The sequence below is a fragment of the Hydra vulgaris genome, chromosome 13 (assembly GCF_038396675.1).
Source record: "Hydra vulgaris chromosome 13, alternate assembly HydraT2T_AEP".
In the NCBI taxonomy this organism is placed as follows: Eukaryota; Metazoa; Cnidaria; class Hydrozoa; order Anthoathecata; family Hydridae; genus Hydra; species Hydra vulgaris.
In genome coordinates, this window is record NC_088932.1 from 5,199,471 (window position 1) to 5,222,500 (window position 23,030).

Below are 23,030 nucleotides of genomic sequence, written 5' to 3' on the forward strand. Positions count from 1 at the left end.
ATCAAAAGCATGCAAGAATTTTGGATTTTTTTGAACTAATAAATAATTCACAATTTATAATTGAATTTACTCTTAGTTCTAGTTTTCTTCATTTTCAGGCCCTTCCATAGAGGGAGGTTTGTAGTTTGCTAATCAAAACGGCTGTTTTTTTCAAAAAATGACCCCCTCTCCTAAAAAATGTCATGGTAAGAGCCTGATCTTAGTTACAGTTTTTATTGATTTTTATGGTATTGCCAAAATGCAAATGAAATAATCAATAATTTTAAATATATTTCGACGGTTTTATGTTTAGGTGCATGGTGTTGCTTCAAAGGGTGGTCAGGATCTAAAGGAAGCCATCAAAAGGATGGTTTCCTCTCTAATGGAAAATGATGTACTAAAATATTTTAATTTGTCTGGACTTGGTGAAAATGAAAAAAAACCTTTTCGTGACTTGAAATGCAGAAAAGTTCTGGAAAGTAAGCGAAACTTTATTTTTTTAAAATATCGTTCACTTATAATTTAGCACATTAACTTCAGAAACAGTTGTTCAATCCATAAAAGTTACTTTTTCTATTTGATAAAGAGATTTTAATTATTAGAAATATTTAGTGTATAAAAAATATTTTATTTACTAATATTAAGTTCTACTATTATAATGTGAACAAAGTCTGAACATACTGTATTATTTTATGATGAACTTTTGCAGGAGCATTACGAAGAAATCCGCCAACGAAAGGTGCATCAGAAAGTGATGAGCAGAAAGGTGTGAGACAATATTTAGCAGGAGATGCTGATCAATATGGAGGTAGGAAACAAAGAGCAATTCGACAATCTATCAAGAAAACTCGCTTGTAACATCGTGAACTAATCCCAACATCTTCATCGGCAGCCTTCGAACAACCTGTAATAGCGCCTAGAACTTCAGCGGAAGTTTCATTGCATCATTTGTCACTTTTGTACTCAGTCGACTCAAAATTAGTTATATTTAATGCTTTTATTTTTTAGTTCCTTCAGAAACGTATTCTAAGTTGTTTCTCATATTCATAACATAGTTATATTTTTCGTGTATTATTATTGCTACAGTTTTTTATATCATAGTTATGTTTTTATTTTGTACGTGTGACACGCAATCTATTTATATACGTGTGATATGGGAATTTATTTTTTTATATCTGGTTGCATGTTACTTTACAAATTGTTTAAACTGGTTTGTTGTGTGATTTTAAAAGATGTATATTAAAACTCCTTTGGTTTTTATTAAAGCTCCTTTGGTAGACCATTGTTAAGCTTGCTCTAAGCCATTTATGAACCTGGGTTTAACTACGGCTTTGCCGTTTGCAGACCGCTGATATGCCATCACTGGGTTACTATTAGAGGACCACTGAAACGCCAGCACTGCGTCTGAACTGGCAAGCCAGTGCCGGACCATGACAAAGCCAGTGAGCAAATCGGCGCTGGCCCAGCGCTGGTCAGCCGGATGCGGGCTACCTCCGCAGCCTGCGCTAGGCTATTGCCGGACCGGTATATCGTTGCTGGTAGGGTAGGACAACTTTTCCAATTATCATGTTACTATTTGTTACCTCTATATCATAAAGGCTGCTGATAAGTTTCTTTGTGGTTTAAATAAAGTACACAATAAAGAAATTTGTATGGATTACTTTGAAAATTTGCTACACTTAAAAACATCGAAGGATTTTGATAACGAAGTTGATAAAATTAAACATTTAGGACATTAATTCCACGACTATATTTTACAAAAATGGGTTTCTGTTAAAAAAAACATTACGACATTTGGTGAATCAAGCATAATGCATCTTGGAAACAAAACAAACAACAGGATTGAAACGTTTTAAGCGCGCTGAAACGTGTGTTAGGATCTGCTTAGTTATCATTACATGGTTTAATAAAAAATTTATTGAGCATAGTGGAAACTCGCATGTTTGAAACTCATCATCAAACATTTTGCATCGTAAAAGGTTTTAAATGTTCCTGTGGCATGCCAGCACACAGCAATAGGGAGTTCCGTGCCGACATCTCCTTGCTTAATGGAAATTTAACAACGAACCTTTATATCAACCATTTTCAGTTCTATCCAGATATGCATAACTTGTAACAATTTTTATTTTTTTTAATTATTTTTAGTTTAATTTATTTAAAACTTGTAGGTAATATATATTCGAATTAAAATAACAATATTATAAGCTATTATTTTATAATTTTAATATTAGTTAATTATTCTTCTACTGGGCATATAGCCTCTCTTATTGCTGACCAACCTAATACAACTTTTACTGGAAATATTGCTGCCATTGAAAAATGAAAACATAGGTAATGTGTCAAAACGTTACAGCTTTATATGTTGGTCTGCAAACTCTAATACATAAACTGCAACCACGAACCAATCTACACTCATTGTTGCACAATTAACGCAAACATTACTAGATAATGTTGAAAAATTACAAATACCTATTGAAGATTTACAACTATCACCAATTATATCAGAAGAAAACCTGATTCCACAGTTAGTATCACCTAACAAAATTATTTCACCGCCACTTGCAGACCATAATCAACCAACGTCAAATGAAGACAAGCAGGCATGTGAGAGTAGCTACAACAATGGCAACCAATCAACATTTCAGTTAATTGGTTTTTCAACAAATTCCTAAGCCCCGTGGATGACCAGCTTTATTCTTTTAAAATCAAACGCAAATATGACTAAAGTTCAAAAAAGAAAAACCAATAAAAAAATCTAAAAGTATTCCGGAAAAAAGAACTTTACAATAAACAAAAACCTACATGACAATATTTGCTTTTTAAGTGGAGCTGACGAGCCACCGATAAATGTTTCATTAATTTAATGCATTGATTGCAGTAATGATTGTGGTCGTTGGTTTCATACTTCCTATTTGTTAACGAACAAAGAGCAATGTATAAATAACTACTGCTGTGCATGGTGCTGCAAATAGCTCAAGTAGAAGTAACAATTTTTGGGGACAATTATTCGTTATCCATGTTACAAAAAACATAGTTAAAGTATAAAAAAATTATAACTCTGTTACAGTATTCAAAAATTAGTTTTATCTTACCCTTGAAAAGTTTGCTACCTCGAGAGCCGATCGTATAATACTGAAAAAAAAAAAAAGATACAATAATCTTTTATTTACATTTGTGCAACTTTTTATTATTGTATTTATTTTTACTGTGTTTTTTTTTAATCATGTTTACTCTATGACTTATATTTATATTAAAAGAGTGCAAGAAAAAAATTTACAATAGATGGCCGGCGTAGCAATAGGCTTGCAACAAATTGACTATATGATACTAACTAAATTACTCATAAATTGTAATACCCTTTTTAGAGGAATGGATATGTAACGATTGTCTATTTATTTATAGTTTTTAAACAATAATTCTTTTATCCCATTAAGGAAGTACTTATGATGAACTGTCAATTGTCTAGACCCAGGGGCGATTTCACGGGTTGTATGGGAAGAGGGTTGTTACCCCTCGCCTAAAAAGAGAGGGAGTTAACATTTGACTTAAAGTTCAATATTTTTTATAAAACATTCGTTACTTTTGAAGGACTCACCCTCCTCGTTTAAAAAAATTCTTATTTTAATTCTACGCTGCTTTTACAATAGTTCTTGTTGTTTTCAAAATACATGTGTTCTCTTCGTTCAAATCAACACTAATTTACATCGCAAAGCAATTAGTAATGCACAGTGGGCCAGGTAGTGGTTGTGGAAAAAACCTCAAAAAAAAAAGCTTCTTCTATTCAAAACCATATAATAATACACACTCGTACTTTTTCATTGTACTATTTCAAAAACTCTTTTGAGTATAATAGTATCTTTTTATTAGTAGTATTTTCAAAATCCACAAAAATTAGCAATAGAGGTAGCAATGTGTAGCAATAGAGGTAGAAGATACTACAATTTAAATGTTCATCACGACCGAACATTTTGTTTAGGAATGGTGAGATTGCAATCTCTTAGTTCTGCCGAAACATTAAACATTTAGATAATGCAAAAATTAAAAGAATTCGGTATAGATGAAGATGTTGCAGGTAAAGCTACAGATGGCTGTAGATGGATGGTGAAATTGGGTACCATATTTAAGTTGCAACATCAAATCTGCCAGAATCATTCAATTCATTTGGGTGTTTGTGATTTAATATACGCTAAAAAAGATTGTCGCGAAATTGTGAACAAAGAAACTGAATCGGATATTGAAACAAAAACGGAAACTGATGGAGAGGCTAAAGGAGAGTTTCTTATTGATTATTCGGAGAATGAGATTGAATATGAAGAAAATATCGAAAAAATTCTACAGAAACTTCGAATACTAATTAAGTTTTTAAAATATTCATTGTTTCGATATGAAGTTCTTAAAAGAATAGTACACAAAATTTACGGATCTTCGAATGACAAAGGACTGTTGGTCGACAACTGCACTAGATGTAACAGTGTTTTTCAGATGATCAAAAGATTTTTGGATTGCTTAGAAGCTGTAAAAAAAAAACACTCGAGGAATTAAACTGCTTAAACATGTCAGATAAAATTGACTTGGATTTTTTAAAATTGTTGTCTGACTTATTGGAAACATTGCTGACGCTGCATTCACTTGGAAAAACCAAATACAACAATTTTGAATCGTGACATCATTATGGAAACGTTAATAAGGAAATTATAGGTTGTAGAAAGTGACATCAGTTTTAATTTTGCAGATGTGTTAATCTCCAGATACGAAAATCGTAAAAACATTATGTTGGTATCATTGACTCGTTATTTGCACATTGCCGATTTTTTTAAAAGTAAATACCACACATTTTTTTACGCTTCCAAAAAAGATTTTCAAGCTTATACTACAAAATTATTTGATTAACTATTTACAACAAAAGAAAATAGTCTCGAACCAAAATCAGATAATCGCGCTAAAAGCAAACAAGAAGAACCATCACAACCGACATCTTTTTTTGTCGAAATTCAAGAAGTTCTATATCAAAATGAAGCAACAGCTAAACGTCAAAAAAAGTCAAGACCTTCACCGATCAGTTAAAAGAATATGAAGTAACTGGTGTGAAATCAGAAGCAGTTTTGAAATTTGAACTAGTCATCCAAGGAATTCAAGCAACTTCCTCGGAAGCAGAAAGAGTTTTCTCGCCTTCCAGATTTGTCACAAAGTTTCGTAGTTCACTTTCTGATAAAATAATAGATGTTTTCATCTTTAATAAAATATTATTTTAAAAGATCTTTAGAATAAATACCTCTTTTTTTAATTTTTTTTTAGTTTTGACTATAGGTACCCCAAGAAGTCTTTATTACAGAGCACCGCGGAAGGGCATTTAACTGAAAGTTCACCTCTTTTTCCTAACCGATGCCGGTTAGAAAGCCATTTATTAGATAAAATTTGTTCGTTAAAAGATGTGATAAAAAAATTATTTGAGTACAAAGAAATATAAAAATATAAATTTTTTTAAAATGTATTACGAATTATAAATCGAAATATATAAAATTTAAAAAAATTAATACAAGAACAATGTTTAATTATCAACTAGATAGTTTAATTTATAACAAAGTATTATCGAAACTCGGATTTTTTCTCGACTCCGACGGAGTTTTTTTCTCAATTTTTCTCGACTTTGGATCGTTTGATTTGTTCAAATTTAAGAATAAATGATATTTTAGTGTAGAAGTTTTTGTTTACATAAGTGATTCCGTTATTATTAACTTTTTAGATTTATCATAGAAAGAACGTCAATTAGAAATGATGAACTAGTTTATGAGCAGTAAACGAATACTTTACCAAAGTAAAGTTCCTTAAAAATAATTGTCGATAGAATTTATGCTTTGTTTAAGCACTGCTTAAAACTGTTAAGTAGTGTAAAACTATAGTTATAAATAAAATTTGTAACTACTTTTATTGAGAACAAAACTGCTTTTTTAATTTAAACCCAAAATGTTGTGAGATAATATAATTATGTACATTGGTTTTCAGTCTACTCTGCCAAAAAAATGAAATTTTTAATAACGCTTACTGAAGTATTGCAATGAAAGCAATATGGTTTAGATACGGGAAGCTATCAAATTTAAGTAACAAATTAATTTTACGCAATGAAAAAAATCAAATTTAGCTGTAAGTCTGCGCTATAAAGTCAAACTACCCATCTAGACTTTTAGAAAAAAACGTACCATCTAAATCAGAAAGAAGCCAAAAAAAGCTTATAAAAATACTTCACCAAATAAATAAAAATTACTTTGCGCAACAATTCCTTGACGGAAAAACTACAAACGTCATCGATTCATATTCGATGTAAAGTAGCATGCTTCGAATGTTTTGTACCCAAAAATTGTAAAAGTAATGAGTTGTGCGGTAAAGAAACTTGCCGCAAAAGCACGCATTCTTATACGACATTTATCTAGAAAACACACGAAGCTCGTCATTACGTTAGAAAAAGAAAAATTTGAAAAACATGTAGAAGAAAAGAATAAGAAGCAAAAACATACAGCCATCAAGCAGCACTTCACAGCAATCCATATTAATTTGTTTTGTACCGCAGCAAATTAATTTACATATAGCAAAAGTTGAGTTTTTAGAAGCCTTAAACCAACAGGTTTTGATTCAAGGTGTTTCATTCCAAGTTCAAATTATTTTTTTCGTTAATATTTATTATTTAATTTCAAAAAAATTTAGAAAATTATATATTTTTTCGCCATTTTTTAATAAAAATGTATTATTCTAAAAACAATTTCTATAGGCTATATACAACGTCTATAGATCGGGAACCTATTCAAAAGCTTTGCGGAAAAGTTGCATCTCATTTTGGAATTAAAATGAATAAAGATAATATGAGAATTAAAATTAGTGATCTTGCCAAAAAGCATCACGAACAAATCAAAAATAAATGATCGGAAATGCTAATTTTTTTAAAAGTCGGTTCTACATCAAGACACATATGCGCCACTTCCTCGGAATAAATGTGCAATACTCAAACAATGATGAAATTGTTGTGATCGATCTTGGCACCATCGTAAACTTTTCATATTCAAAAAGTTTTTTATTATATTATTCTTAAAAAACTCATTGTATAATATTTAAATCAGGTTAAAAAAAATCTTAGTCAGGTTTCATTACTTCTTTAATCATTGGATTTACTATTAATATAAAATCTCTGCGGGCATTTTAACATCTAATTAACGTATAAATAAAGTTCGCCCAAAATGTTTAAATTTAATTTCGTTTTAATTTAGAACTTAAGTTATTCGAATGTTTCGTTTATACCCTACCTAAACGTTAGTTTTAAACGCAATTTAAACTCCATTTAAATGTTCGTTTCAAACGCCATACGAATGTAATATATGAAACGATCGTTTTACATTACTTTTTAGTGTTTAGTATGAGTGTTAACATGTGTTAGTATGAGTGTTAGTGTTAGTATTAGTATGAGTTAGTGTATGTGTTAGTGTTAGTATGAGTATAACAATTGTACTAAGTAGTAGAAAGTAATCTAAAACAATGGCTGCCTAAATTCAGATAACGCTCAAATTTTCTTAACTTCGACGTTAAGAAAAGTTAACCGTTGTCTAAATACGTATAAAGGAGTTAAACGTCAAAAAATATTTGTTTTTTTATTTTTAAGCTTGACGAAAATACATATAAACTTGTGGCATTTTAATAATCATTGCCATCAAGATCAAGATCGTCTTCATGGTGATGCTTGACATTTTTGCTTAAATTGATTGATCCAGCTGCTCCATATTGAGGATTTAAAAAATGAGCATTTAAATCAATTTTTCCAGTTCCACCTATACGGAAGGAAGCCTATCTAAGATGGGAACCAATAAATGAATGTATTTCCGATACTGTGGAAGTACAATCACGTTTCATTACAAATTCTAAAAACAATTGAATCAGTATTATCGTTTACACTTAATGTTCAATTAAAGGTCCGAAGATTTTAGCAAGTGAATGCAAATTATTAAAATAAAAAGTTAAGAGTGGTACAGGAGGAGCCGTGGATAGAGCACCAATAGGTTAATAAAATCGCTTAAACTGCTTCATTACTTTTATATTCTACTAATCTTTAAAGAAATATTTAAATCAGCTAGCGCTATGCTCGTTTCCCTATTCATCGTACCAAAGGTTTATATCATACCCTTCAAAAACTATTTTCATAGTTTTAATGGTGTTTAAGATTTGAAGTATATTGGAGAATAAAAGTATAACCTGAATTTGATTTTGATTTTAGTTAAACAAAAAAGTTAATACTTTACCAACAACAAGCCGTGTCTCTAAATGGAAGCTTTTGAAGTATGCCTTTTCCATCCATGCTTAAATATGACAACAAAATTAGAAAAAAGTCATATCAAGAGGTTTTTTGAAGTATCTTTAGTAGATGTTCCCCAAATTCGTGAAAGAAGGTGAAACTACAAATAAATTATTTAAAAATGCTCCTTTTTAATAGATATGGAATTCTAGATTAGAATCAAAATATAAACTCTGCTTGTCCAGTAAGAGCAAAGCCTATTTCAGACATCAAAACAAGCATCTTTTAGACATTAAAAAACCGTCTTGAATAAAAATTTCATAGTCAAATTTTAAATGACAGAATATTAAACTTGAAATAAAAAATATGAGCTACTTACTCACTAATGTTGTTTTATTTGCAAGTATTCCACACTGCTCCTCTAAATTTCTATACTTATTCAAGGTCTGAATAGGTCCAGCAATAACTTCCAGATGAACCTCACCACTTTCAATGTGCTTTGAAGTTGGTATACTCATCATTTTAACTGCTATTCTCACATCTTTAATTTCATTTGCCAAATTTGCTAGCTGATAGAGAACTTTTCTCTGAAACTCTACAAAATACATTAAATTATTTATTTGAGAACAAGATTTAAAAAAGAACTTTAATAAAGTTTTGGTACACTAACTTAAATAAGTTTTTTTATTAATCTGTTTTAAAATGTATGTTGTAAAATATATGCTTAAAAAACCACAACAGACATTAGACTATAAAATTAAAAAACTTTAAAAATTTGATAACTTGTTCCGTTGATACATTTAAGATCATAAAAACTGTCAACGTAATCATGATGGTCCATCTGGTTAAATGGAACCATTTGGCATGCTAGGAATATTTCATAGATCTGTAAATAATAATGGACTAAAATATGTAAATTATCTTGGAGATGGAGATTCCAAAAGTTTTAAAACTGCTGCTGAAGCTACACCACCAGTTTATGATGGCATTGAATTTAAAAAACTAGTGTGTTGCGGACATATATAGAAGAGGATGGGTAAAAGATAGATGGATAAAGTTGCTGAGTGTAAAGGAAAAGGTTATGAAGAAAATGGAAAGAAATATAAAGGGATTGGCAATGCAGGACGGCTAACTACGCGTGAAATCAAAAGAATTCAGGGTCATTATGGCGGAGCAATCAGGAAGAATTTTAGTTCTGTGTCAAAAATGAACAAGAGTATCATGGCAATATGGGCACATCGGGGCGGCTTTCATGAAGACTGTGGTGATTGGTGTCCTAAAGTTGTAGCACTGAAAGACAAAAATAAATTACCTCAATTTTTTTTGAATGAAATCAAATCTGTATTTCAAGACTTATCTGCTGAGACATTGTTAGAAAAGTGACTCTTCAAATCCATGGTCTTTCAAAACCTCTCAAATTTGGGTTCCGACAAAAACGCCTTCTTTGAGTTTCGCTGCACTAATTTTGTGAAACTTTTAAACTAAGTATTGAAAACCCGCTGATTCAGTTTTACCTAATGGTTTTACAAAGTTTTTCATCAAACCAAGCTTGATAAAAAAACTCATTTTAACGAGCATTACGTAAAACCTAATCCAATCACGTTTTGCATAATGCTCGTTTGCAGCACGACTATCCCATAAACAAAGAAGGCAGCAGAACTTGGTAAACCCTCTTTGCATATTCATTAACATACCAATCACTTTTAAATCACCGTAAATGTTCGATTTTTGTAATCAATAGTATTGTAATCAATAGTATTGTAATCAATAGTATTGTAGTCAATAGTTTTGTAATCAATAGTTTTGTAATCAAGAGTTTTGTAATCAAGAGTTTTGTAATCAATAGCGTCTACTAATATTTTGATATTTTTGTGAACTTCATTCAAGTGTACGGATTGAGCGATTGGAATACATGGCTTCTGATTGCCAATATGCAACAACACGGCCTTCAAACTCTTCTTATATGAATCAATGAAGAGGCGCCAATCACTACGGGAATGCACTTGGGATAAATTTTCGAAAAGACCATTGACATTATTGCAGTAGCACAAGGGTCCATCAATGGTGAAAAACCTATATAAATCGTTGTTGCGCTGTCGAAAGTGGGATACTTTGACACCAACTGCTAACAAATTCTTTTCTTTAACGTCTTTCATGTCTTGACGCCAAAAGTTCACCTTTTTACTAGGAAAGGGACAAATCTTTAACTAAATCATTCAATTCACCTTGTGTGAAAACTTTGGGCTCTTCGCCGTCAATATCTGGATCAAAGTCAACATCAGTCGCATCTTGACGTTCAACATCAACAACACATTCGTCTTCAACAGAGTCTAATCCATCAGCTGGTGGTACTGGAATGAGCAGGGTGCTGTCATAAGAAACAGGCCTCATGGCCGAATCCAAATTCGGGTACACAATTTGGTGCTCATTTAACGACGAAAATCCAGCGGTATTAACAGCGCAGAAATAGCAGTCATTGAAATGATCTTTTGGTTCTCTCCAAATCGTCGGTATGGCAAATCGAAAAGAAGACCTTCGTTTGTTGATCCAATCTCGTAATAAGCTGCAACAACTATAACAAGCCACATGTGGTGCCTAAGTTTTATCTTGATCTACCAAAGAACAACCGAAATACTGCTTGTAAATTTTCGAGGTTTCTGGAGTGATTTTTTTTCGCTGCCTTGACAATGTAAATTGCCCACAAATGTAGCAAAAGCCATCTGAAGAATTTTTGCAATTTCTAGGCATTAATAAGTTGATTTTATTGAAATAATTACTCTGAAAATATAGAAACATTAGTATATTTCATGTTGAAACTATATTAGTGCAAAACTATATTAGTGCAAAACTTTATTAGTGCAAAAAACACACATTCATTATCTCAAGATTCAGATTCAGAGAAAAACCAAACACAGATTTGGAATCAACGTGATAAACTACATCTAGTAAGCCTAAAATTAAAGCTGTTGCAAATTCATTGTTGACGAGTGTTACATTTAACTAGCAGTAAGCTACCCGGAATACGGGTTATTGGTAATTAAGTCATTTAAACAATAAAAACACATTAATAACTTGACATATTATCTAAAAAATTAAATACAAACTTATCTAAAAAAAATATTTCAAGCTTGATTCCCTATCAGCTATGTCATAGTTTACAGTTAACGACATTAACAAAACATTAACAGAACTGCATTAACATCAGTAAAGTTCTTTTTAAAATCTGTCACAACACACCAGGTACCAGTAAAGGAAAGTAAGTTAAGCCTGCGAATACCTAAAAGGAAAAAAGAAAAAAAAAATTAAAATTTTTAATTACAAAAGTATTATTTGCATTTTATTAGTAGTAGAATTAGGATAATATTACAGAAAATATTAAGAACAAAAAATAGCTATAATAGCCTAGTTATAAGAGTAGTACTTTCAACACCTAATATAGTAACAATAACGTATAGCATAAAATATTTTTTAGTAAACATTACTGTTAATAAACAACCGTACATATATTTTACATATGTTTATTTGGATACGATGACTAAGTCATTGAGTCTTTTCGTTTAGAATCGTTGTGTTTTATTACTAGAGAAAAATGGTATAATTAAATACACAGAAGAAATGCAGATATTATAATATCAACGAGCCCTATAGAGGAAAGAAGTCATGTAGAAGGTAATATTTATATTTCCTTTACTTTTTATTAAAATAGCATAGCCTATATTAAGTTGCATGTATTTTGTAATTGTTTACCCTGACACTCCAATTTAATATTGGTTTCTTGATTTTCAATTTCTTCTTTCTTTAGGCGTGACCGACGACTCATTCTTACCTCCTCATGTCTTAACTCCATCATCATTGCTTTCTAAACAAACTGCTATATACAAAACCTTACTGCATCATAGATGGTTTCCATCGCCAAAGAAAACTGTTCCTAAAGTTAGAACAGTAGCTCAAGACCTCCATTTAACATCTGTCTTGACAACCTCAACACCTCAAGTAGTTTCATTGTTAGGTGATATCCGACAAAAAAAAAATATACAAATGCCGCCAAAGAAAGTCGCAAACAAGTACGATTGACAATTGCAGAAAAGAAAAAAATACAAACTAACGGCTGTTATTAAAAGAAAATTAAGCTGTGATGCTAAGAAAACCACAAAATCAAGGTAGAAAAATAATGTATCCGAATTTAGTTTAGGTTGCAATCATTTATCCTACCCTGTAAAACATAAAGTACAGACTTTTAACTCCTTTCTTTAAAGTGTTTTTTATATTTTACGTTGTAAACTATAAAAAAAAAACACTTTTTCGTTTCGCTACGTATTATTTAAAACGCCTGCGTTTGAAGAAGTACTTTATTTTTAAAAATTTAAGTGTCGAATACTGGAAAAAAAAACGTCGAACTCAGGATGGCATCTTGTGTTCGACATTTTGACATTTCGAGAGCTCTTACCTCTCTTTTTTTCAAATGTCATTCCCTCAAAGTGTATTGTAAAGATCGACTATCCCTTTATACGATAAAACATTAGTATTGATATTTTATAAAATAAGGAGTGAAAAATTATTTGTATACAGCTATGCAAAAAAAAAGCTTCGAACACTGGGTGGTTCACCCTATTTATATTGTTTATTTAGCTTTGACTATTTTTGTCATTTAGTGTAAAAAATTTAAATTTCTTTTTTAAAAAATCACAGTTATTTTTAAACTGCAGGTGTCATTCCCATCCGACAAAAGAATTCTTTATCTTTTAATAACTAATTATTAAAATATATAATTAATAAATCTTTATTTTTTAATCATTTTTATTAAAAGGTAATGTTATTATTATAATAACATCTCCTTTTATTTGCAAGTTATTTATACAATACTATTTTTATAATATCAAAACTTTTTTAATATATACGTTTGTATTTGACAGAAAATATTGATGTTTTAAAGTAGATAAGGTTTATATGACTGAAAAAAGTCATTTATAGATTCAAGTGCGATTTTCTGTAAGAACCGATCAAAAACGCTAATTTTTTACAGACCCTCTTTAAAATTACTATTTTTTAGTATATTGTTGCTTTTTAGACTAAAAGCTATTTTCTAATTACACTAGAAACTCAATTCCGAAATTTTTCGAAAACATTAAATATCATTTTGATATTACATGTCAAAGTTGAATTAAATTTATTGAAATATTGATCAAATGGTGCCAAAGGCCTTTTTAAACTTAAAAACAAAAACACAACAAAATAAATAATTTGCAATGAATATTTCACTCGATTATCGCATATTGGCTAGTTCGGACCAAAAGTTAACAAAATTAGTAAAGAATTTTTTTTCCTTCTCTAAATGCTTTAAATACAAAAAAATAACTTTTTTGTAAATTTTGATATTCGTTTTCAAAACCGTGATTATCTAATTTTTATTCTTGTTATTATAAATCTTCATTTGGTTAAGTACCTTAAAAGTATAAAAATACCTATGACGAAGTAAGGCTTTGCCGCAAAATACAAATGAAAAACGAAATTCTAATCTTTTGACGCATTGATTGTGTCTTTATAATTGGGGTAAATAATGGGGTATTGCAATAGTTAAGAAAAAATAACATAGAAACAATCGTAAGACCTAGTATCAGTGCAGATACACTATCAATATTTCGATAATTTTAAATTAAATGTTGTAAAAATTATATATATATATATATTAAAAAATTAAATATATATATATATATAAAAGTTATATATATATATATTTATATTAAAAAATTATATATATATATAAATTAAGAAATTGTATATGTATATATATATATTAAAAAATTATATGTATATATATATATATATTAAAAAATTATATATATATTAAAAAATCATATATATATATATATATATATATATATATATATATATATATATATATATATATATATATATATATATATATATATTTAAAAAAAAAATATATATATATATATATATACAAAAAATCAGAATTAATTTTTAAATATAGGCATGAAAATAAGCTTCTCCTAAAAAATTATAATAACAAATGAGCTCAGGTAATAGTTACATTAAGTCCCCCTTTTAAAAAATATTTTTCTAAAAAAAGCATAAATAATCATTTCCAAAGAATTAATGTTTATAAAAAGTGTCAGCAAATTGCAAAAATTTATAGTTGTTAAGATATTTGCGACTTGCTGTAACTTAATTTTTTATTATTATTATTTTATTAAACACCCTCTGTAAATGTGTTTACAAGGTAAAAATACATAAAAAATAGTTTAAGATATATAAAGAGAGAATAAAGTATATCACTTGATAATGTTTTCTTCAAGAGTATTTTTGAAAATTGTTCGCTGTTGCTTTGCATTCCAACATTGAATTGCCTGTACTAAAATTTGATAAGTATCTTCAGGAATTATATTTTATGAAATATTAATTTCACTTTCTTCTTATCCTGAATTAAGTTTTTCATATTTATTTTATGGATCTTACATAATTCCCTCATATCATCTAAAAAAGAATATTTTAATGAACAATAGTTAAGCTGAGAATTGATGATTTCAAAAGTTACTTTATTATTTAATAGACGGATAAATAGGTTTATTTTATTTTGTTGTATATAAGTCGATATCTCCCGAACTTTAAATAGAGAGTTTATATAGTTTTTGCTATACTTAGAGATATTAAAAAATGACTTGCATCTCTTCCAAGTTTTTTAACTGTTTGCATTGTTGACTTTTTTGATATAAATTTTATAAGTTTTATTAATTTGATCATTCATTTCTGATTATTCTTTATTGATGAAACACAATGTAAAATGAGAAAAATTTTCGTTAAGTGATTTTCTACTAACTTGGTCTAAAATATATTGATCTGAAAAACTAACTGCGTTACATATTGCAGAACTCTTTTCGCAAGTTTCTCGAGAAAGTTAAGCCTTATATAAACTATATGCACCATACCCATCCATATGAATGATTCTAATATAAAGGTTAGTTTGATAGACTTTTAAATTGTCTTGATTTAGTAATCACATAGTTATTTTAGTTGATTCAGTAATCGTATATTATTACCTTCAAGTTGATTTAGTAATCGCTTACCTTCTATTTGATTTAGTAATCGCATATTGTTACCTTCCTTAACATATTATTAAGCCAAATCATGAAAATATTAGGTAAAGGTTTTTTGATTGCCTTAAATTTTTAACTGATCACATGCCAAAGCAACAAAAAGATTCAGAAATTTCAATTATTAGAGAAACGTTAAAATCCATAAAACCACTAAGAACTTTATATTTTATATTTTTATAAAATGATAATTTTATAGTCATACAAACACTCAAAAGAATACCATACAGATACAATATCATTCTACTCTGACCAAAAATTACGTCAATGTTTTTTTTATCTGTGTTTTATTCTATATTACAGATTGTTTTTACAACAGCTGAGAGCCGTTATGAGTTTTCCCTGGATACAATCAATTTCTATAATAATGAAAATTATACTCTATAATAAAAAAATAGTTTTTTACTGGTATACTGCAATAAACATGCAGTAAATTGTATAATTTTACCGTTTAAGAATTAAATAAAATGATAATTAGTATTTCTTATGCAAAATTGAGGGTTAGTTTTCATTAAAATAAGATGTCAACAAACTTGGCATTAGAGGGTTTTATAAAATATTTAACCAAATAATTGTTACTAGCTGTCATGACCCCGTATATACGGTTCATGGTAAATCTATTCCACACCGATCTTTTCTATACTTATTACTTCGATATATTTTAGTAAGAGGTAGAAAAATAATAAGAAGAAGCTTTGAGAAGAGTTGAGAAATTTTGAACAGGAATTCCCCAGTGGATGTAGTGGAACAGATTATGGTTCAGACTTTGAAACTCCTACTGTAAAAGAAAAAGGTTGTGTGATTCAATCGAGATTTGTCTTCAACTCAGTCTGAATGATGTTTTGGATAAGTGGATTGCATTTATGACAAGGTAAATTTTATATATAAAAAAGTTAAGTATATTTAAAGTTTATATAAAACTTCAAGTTTAAACAACTTAAATGTTACATAATGAAAATGTTAAAAAATGACAATGCTCTGTATTTTTTTTTTAGGTATCAAGTTAGTGTGAGAGCTGAAACAGCAATGTTGTCTTCCCTATTCCAAGCTGGGGGAGTAGATACTGACATTTTGAACATTTCTAAGTCACAGATGGCAAGAAAAAACAATGAAATTGACAAACAAGGAAACAGTAGAAAGGTTGGCAATTAGTGTTTCCTCTTCAGAGTCCCGCTCACTTGACTTTCTTCCGGGAATACTTGAAGTACCCTACTCCAAAGGGAAAGATCAAGCACTGGCTATCCTAAGCATTGTGAAATATTATGACTTAAAAGACCAGAGCATAGCTTGTTGTGCTGACACAACTCGCTCAAACACTAGAAAACATAATGGTGCAATTAGAAATATTGCAGTTTATTCTCTACCTTGTCCAATTCTTTGGCTAATGTGCAGATATGATGCTTTACTATATAAATTACAGGTAATTTTTTCTTTTCTTTTTTTCGGAGAGTAATGACAGAAAAAGATAATAATAATAAAGTTAGGCACCATATAATGGAAAGACATGTTCATCATGTTATGATGGAATTACAGGGAGAAAAAAAGGGACCCAATCGATCTTTATACAAAAAATATCAAGATCTTTGGTCTAAGATTGAAAAAGACGTGAATACATTGGCCAACATTAAGAAATTTGATTGGAAAAGACCCGAGTTTGCTTTTGGAACCCTCTCTTACAATCTTGCAAATGAAACAATGGAGTTCTGAACAACTGCTCTAAAAGCAAATATTTTTGAGAGAGGGGATTACAAGTATTTATATCAACTGGTAGCTTTTTACCTTGGAGCAGATATGTTGAACTTCAGATTTCTACAACCAGGTGCTCATCACGAAGCAAGATTTATGGCTGATTCATTGTATCTGTTAGCAATTCAAATGAGCAAGAATTACAACAAGCAACTCAGTATCAATGAAATTAAGATGATACAGGATGCAACAGATTATATAGTGATCTTTCACTGTTTATTCTTTCTGAACAGTCCAATGGCAGCACAGGCTCCATCCAATGATCTTAGAGCATTCAAGATTTCATCGCAGATCATGAAAGAATCACTTTATTCCAAGAAGTACGGAAAGATTGGCAAAGATCTTAAACTTAGTGTTCTCAGACACACTTGGTATTTTACACTACAGTGTGTTTTCTTTGCTTTAGCTGACTAGCACTTAGAGGAGAAAGAGAGGACGGATATTCTTCTAGAATTATTAAAATATGATGTTCCAGAGATGAAGAGCTTTGACAAAGAACAACCAAAACCTTTTACACAGGTTGTCTCCTTTTTTCTTCATCTTAGTATAACCAAAGATGACATTCTCTCATTGAAGGAAGAAAGAATGTCAAATTTTGAGAAAAATCTCAACAATAAATCTTTTAAGATATTTGTGTCTAGTGTAGGTCAATTAGCAGTTGTTAATGACAGAGCTGAAAGACACATCAAATTGGTGCAGGATTTCATTGGAAGGACGCATTCTGAAGACAGGCTCCAAGACACAATGATGGTGGTTTTAGACAACCGGTAGAAGGTCTCTAAACATGCCACTAAACAAGACTTGAAGAATATTTAGTTAAAAAAAAGCACATTATGCTTATATTTTTATTTTTGAAATATATTTTTTCCGACCAAAGTTTAATTATTTTTGCACCACCTATTTTATTTTTTTTTTGTATTTTTTAGTATTTCATTTTATAAAACATTTTAAAACAATGCAATTATAATAAAACATTAAATAATTATAAAATTTTTCAAAGTTGCAGTAAGCATAACAGTCACAATTAATAATTTGGATGATTAACTTTAGTTTTATTTGAATTTTTTATAAAATATTTTAGTAATATTTAATTATTCCTTTTCATTTTTATTTTTAAGCTTTTTTTTCAATAAAACGGGTTTTTAATATTTTTCAAAAAAGTTTGCATTTTAGTTTTTTTTTTTAACACAACATTTGAGCATGTAACCTAAAATTTTAGCATGTAACCATTATTTTGAAGTAATACCTAATTATTAGAATAATAAAGAAATAATTTTTTTTAATGTGTTGTATAGTAAATTATATTTCCATATTGATCATAAATACGCAAGTTATGCAAAGCAATATAACTTTTTATTTTCTTTCAGAAACCTAAACTTTTCCAAAACATCTCATTTCACAATAAGAGTAAGGCAACTCCAGAAATAAGTGACATGCAAATTACAAAAGAAAAAAAAGACTGTTGACATTTTTAAAATTCAAAAAGGATTTTAAAATATTAGGAATTGGATTAATTTCTCTTAATCTTTGTATTCAACATCTTTAAAAATGGTCAGGTACCAATTTTCAGTCATATTTCTCTACTAGAACTTAAACCATTTACACAAAAGGTATTGCTATAAAATTTATAATGGAGAATAGAGGCCAAATAAAAAAATATTTTTGTCTAAATTAAAAAATTACATATCTTTATTAGGCTTTAAGAAGCCAAAACCATCTATTTTATAAAGATAGCCTAGGATCGCCTAATTTATTTGAAAAAAAATCGAATCCATGAGACTTGGGCAACTCCGGAAACTATTGAAAGCGTAACCCATGGTAACAGCGCAAAAAATTTGACTGGTCAATTTAAAATAAAAAAAATAACTATCAAAAAATTTAAAACTGTCTACTTTGTCTACATTTTTGAATTCAGCACCCTCAAAAATGGTCATGTACCAATTTTTAGCCACATTCTTCCATTAGATCTTAAATTACTCAATTAAAAGTACAACTACAAAATCCATAATGGCAGACTTCATAAAAAAAGAAACATTTTAGACTTAATTTCAAAACATCAAAACTTTTGAATCGTTTGGATTTGGAAGCTCAAATTTTGCGTTTTTTCATGTTTTAATAATAGGTACCAGTGGTTAAAATTTAAAGAAAATGGAAGAGGTGACTAAAATGACTGTCCCACTTTTACATGGAATTGCATATATATATATATATATATATATATATATATATATATATTTATATAATAAATAATATATATATATAAATAATATATATATATATATAAATAATATATATATATGTATATATATATATATATATATATATATATATATATATATATATATATATATATATATATATATATATATATATATGAATAAATAATATATATATATATACATATTTAATAATAATAAATAATAAATATATATATATATATATATATATATATATAATAAATAATAAATATATATATATATATATATATATATATATATATATATATAATATATATATATATATATATATATATATATTTGTTTATATATATATATATATATATATATATATATATATATATATATATATATATATATATATATATATATATATATATATGACGGGGACGAACCTTATTTTTTCTTTAATAAGTTTTTATAATTTTTTTTTTCAGGCTATCAGCAGCTTCTAACATAGATCATCCAGGTTAATTTTTATAAATCTGGAAAATTGCTTGGGTAAAGTATTTGGAATATATTTTCCCATATTTGCTGCTTACTTTTGCTTTTAGCTGAGTTGTTTCAAAATTTTTTTTAGTATGAGTGATGAGTGAAAAAGCTTAAAAAAATATATATATTACAAAAATTTATATTTAAAGTTGTTGTTTGAAAACGTTTTTGCTATTCGGAAAAATTATTAAGAATTATTAAATAAAAAAATATTAATTAAAATATATAAAGAAAAATCCGGATTTTCGGAAATATGCGGAAATCCCTGTTATTAGGACTTTTGCCCTGATAATTTTAAAATAAATTAAGATTCAATGTAAAAACTTTTTTTTATAAGAAAGAAAAGTTGTGTCTTTAATGCGTACACTTAATCTATTACTTAGCACATTAAAACCATAAAATATATCATGAAATATGCACAACAAATTTCTAATGGTGTTTTCATATTTTTAGAAATTCTTTTCTTTTCATTTGTTATAGTATATAAAATCTTTATATATGATATGCTTATAATATCAGTAGACTATTAAAATTGTTTTACTTTTTATTCTAGAAAGTTCTAGACTTAAAAAAAATATTGGGTGTGAAAACCAAATCATTTAAACCCACGTGAAATACTTTAGAATGCTATAATATTATCTTTTAACTCTGCTTAATAAGCAAAAGACTTATTAAACTTTATAAAACGGCATATAAATGCTTTATAAAAATTTGTATAAATCCAAACTAAGCAAATACTACCGCAATAAAACTCTTAAGTAACAGTAAATCTGTAACATTCAATATAATTTTATTAATTTACATGATGTCGAATTTAGCTTGTTTGTAAAAACCAGATCAGTCAGTAATAAGAACCGTACGCATCGCGTGACGTTGTTTCTTATACTGATTGGTCTGGATTTGCTGCAAGGCATTATGGTTAATGACTTTTTTTTTTGTTGTTGTGAAAATTATTGTAGAATTTGGGTTATGTTATATATATATATTTCTTATTAAAACCAAAAAAGTTCAGTCTGATTTTCAAGGAACAGTTTCGTTTCTTTATGGTGCCGAAACCCGTACATTTATTGATTTTAAAGACATTATTTTAGAGATATATTGATTTAGAGATTATTTTTGCCGATGGCTTCCTTAGTTAAGAAAAAGAAAATAAGAAATGGACATCGAGTTTACCTGAGAAGGTTGTTCGCAGAAATTGACGACGATTTAAAAGAAATTAAAAAGATAAACTTATTATTGACTAATATAGAGACTAAACATGTGATAATAAAGACTTTAGACGACGAAATTATGGACTTGTTGGCGGACGAAGATGACATTATAACCGAAATTGAGGATACTAGCTCATGGACTAGTGATATTTTAAGTAACAGATAATTTACGGTTTCTTAGTAAAGTGGTGAAAGAGTCTGAGAAAGATTCATCCACTCGAAGTGTTTCTTCTAAAATTTCCATGAAGCTTCCAAAATTAACAATTCAAAGTTTCTCTGGTGATATATTATCATGGAAAGGGTTTTGGGATCAGTTTTCAACTGCAATTGACAGTAATGAAGATCTGTCAGATATAGCAAAATTTAATTATTTAAAATCATATTTTTCTGGTAGAGCACAAAAGCTAATTGAAGGACTTACGCTTAGCGAAGGCAATTATAGGGAAGCAATACAACTTTTAAAGGACAGGTTTGGTAATACTCAAAGTCTTATTGCAGCGCATATGGATGATCTTCGAAAAATAAATCCAGTGCGAAATTTAAAAGAAGTAAAACAACTCCGTCAAATGTATGATAAGCTTGAAATAAATATAAGAAATTTAAAGGATCTAAATGTTGAAACATGTACTTATGGATCACTTCTTATTGCCATTATATCAGAAAGAATTCCACGTGAGTTATGCATTATTATTTCAAGACATTTTAAAAATGATGACTGGAACTTAAATGAATTCATGAATGTGATTAAGACAGAACTTACAGCTCTAGAGCGTTGTGAAGCTGTTACTAATACAAGTATCGAAGTAGAAGAAAATATACCAATTACATTACAGAATATGCACATTAATACTAAAAAAAAAAATCACCACAACTGAGCAATAATCAAAGATATTTTAACTATAACACAGTCCCAAGAAATAATCAAGAAACTAGAGACACTTGTGTGTTTTGTAAAGAACGACACTTATCAAGTTAAAGAAGATAAGCACAGAAAGTTAAATAATAAAAAGATTTGCATCAGATGAAGGCTTGATCAAAACACTAGATGTTGTTCGTGTTTGTTTAAAAGGTAGAGATCCGAAAAATAATATTTATATGGAGGCATTATGTATTCCTTTCATATGTTCAGCATTAAAAAATCCTAACTTCAATCTTTTGCAACAAAAATATGTTTACTTAAAAGGAATCCCTTTAGCTGAATCTTACCCGTTAAAGAACAATGAATCTGTTGACATCCTAGTGGGGTTAGACTATTATTACTCAATAATTACTGGAAAAATAATAAGAGGTTGCAATAACCCAGCGAACATTGACAGATGGGTACCGTATGGTTTTTAACTGGGCTTACGGGAACGGGATTTAGAAGGGTTTGTGTTCTGGTTTCCAGACGGGTCCCGTACGGTTGAAAAATAAAGCAAAAATAATAATATGGGCCGCATCTGGTGATTATATGGGCTAAACATACTGGGATTTTTACGGGTTTCCCATTTGGGGCCCATCTGGTGAAAACTATTTTCGGAAAAATCTATGCAAAAAATACCATAATCGCCATTTGCAACTTGCCTTCTGCAAAAAAAGTTTTTATAATACAACGAATAAATTATAGCTATAATCGTTTTCTCGTTTTATCTTTTTTATGAAATTCTATAAAAAGTTGTTATTACTATTTTTATTTTATACATATAAATTTTTCTCTTTTTCTTTTTTTAGTAAAAAGTTAAAATTTTTACAAAGTTTAACATACAACTACAACAAAAATTGAAAAGTTACGCAACAAGGAAATGCATATAATATTATTAAGTTGGCGTGTGGGTTTTCCTTATTAACTCACTTCCTTGTGGCTTAAATTCTTAGCATCATGGATGGTTTTTGAAGATCACTGAACATTGTTCTGTAAAACCAAAATTGTTGTTTAATAATATTTTATTCCTATATAAAGAAGATACAGAAGTATGGATTTTTTATATTTTCATTTAGACTT

At 28.8% G+C, this 23,030-nt stretch overlaps 2 protein-coding genes across 2 annotated transcripts in view; both read left to right on the forward strand.

Moving 5' to 3' along the window:
- Positions 1-21,291: 21,291 nt before the first annotated feature.
- LOC136089567 (uncharacterized) lies at positions 21,292-21,924 on the forward strand. The gene has a single exon (XM_065815618.1). It carries the CDS (start codon positions 21,292-21,294, stop codon positions 21,922-21,924), a length of 633 nt encoding a protein of 210 aa, XP_065671690.1.
- Positions 21,925-22,739: 815 nt separating this feature from the next.
- Positions 22,740-23,030, forward strand: part of LOC136089568 (uncharacterized) — a 4,085-nt gene continuing 3,794 nt past the window's right edge. The window contains exons 1-2 of the mRNA XM_065815619.1: positions 22,740-22,942; positions 23,027-23,030. The exon at positions 23,027-23,030 is cut by the window's right edge and continues 249 nt beyond it. The gene's annotated coding sequence lies outside the window, so the exon portion shown is untranslated. The remainder of the gene's footprint in view (positions 22,943-23,026) is intronic.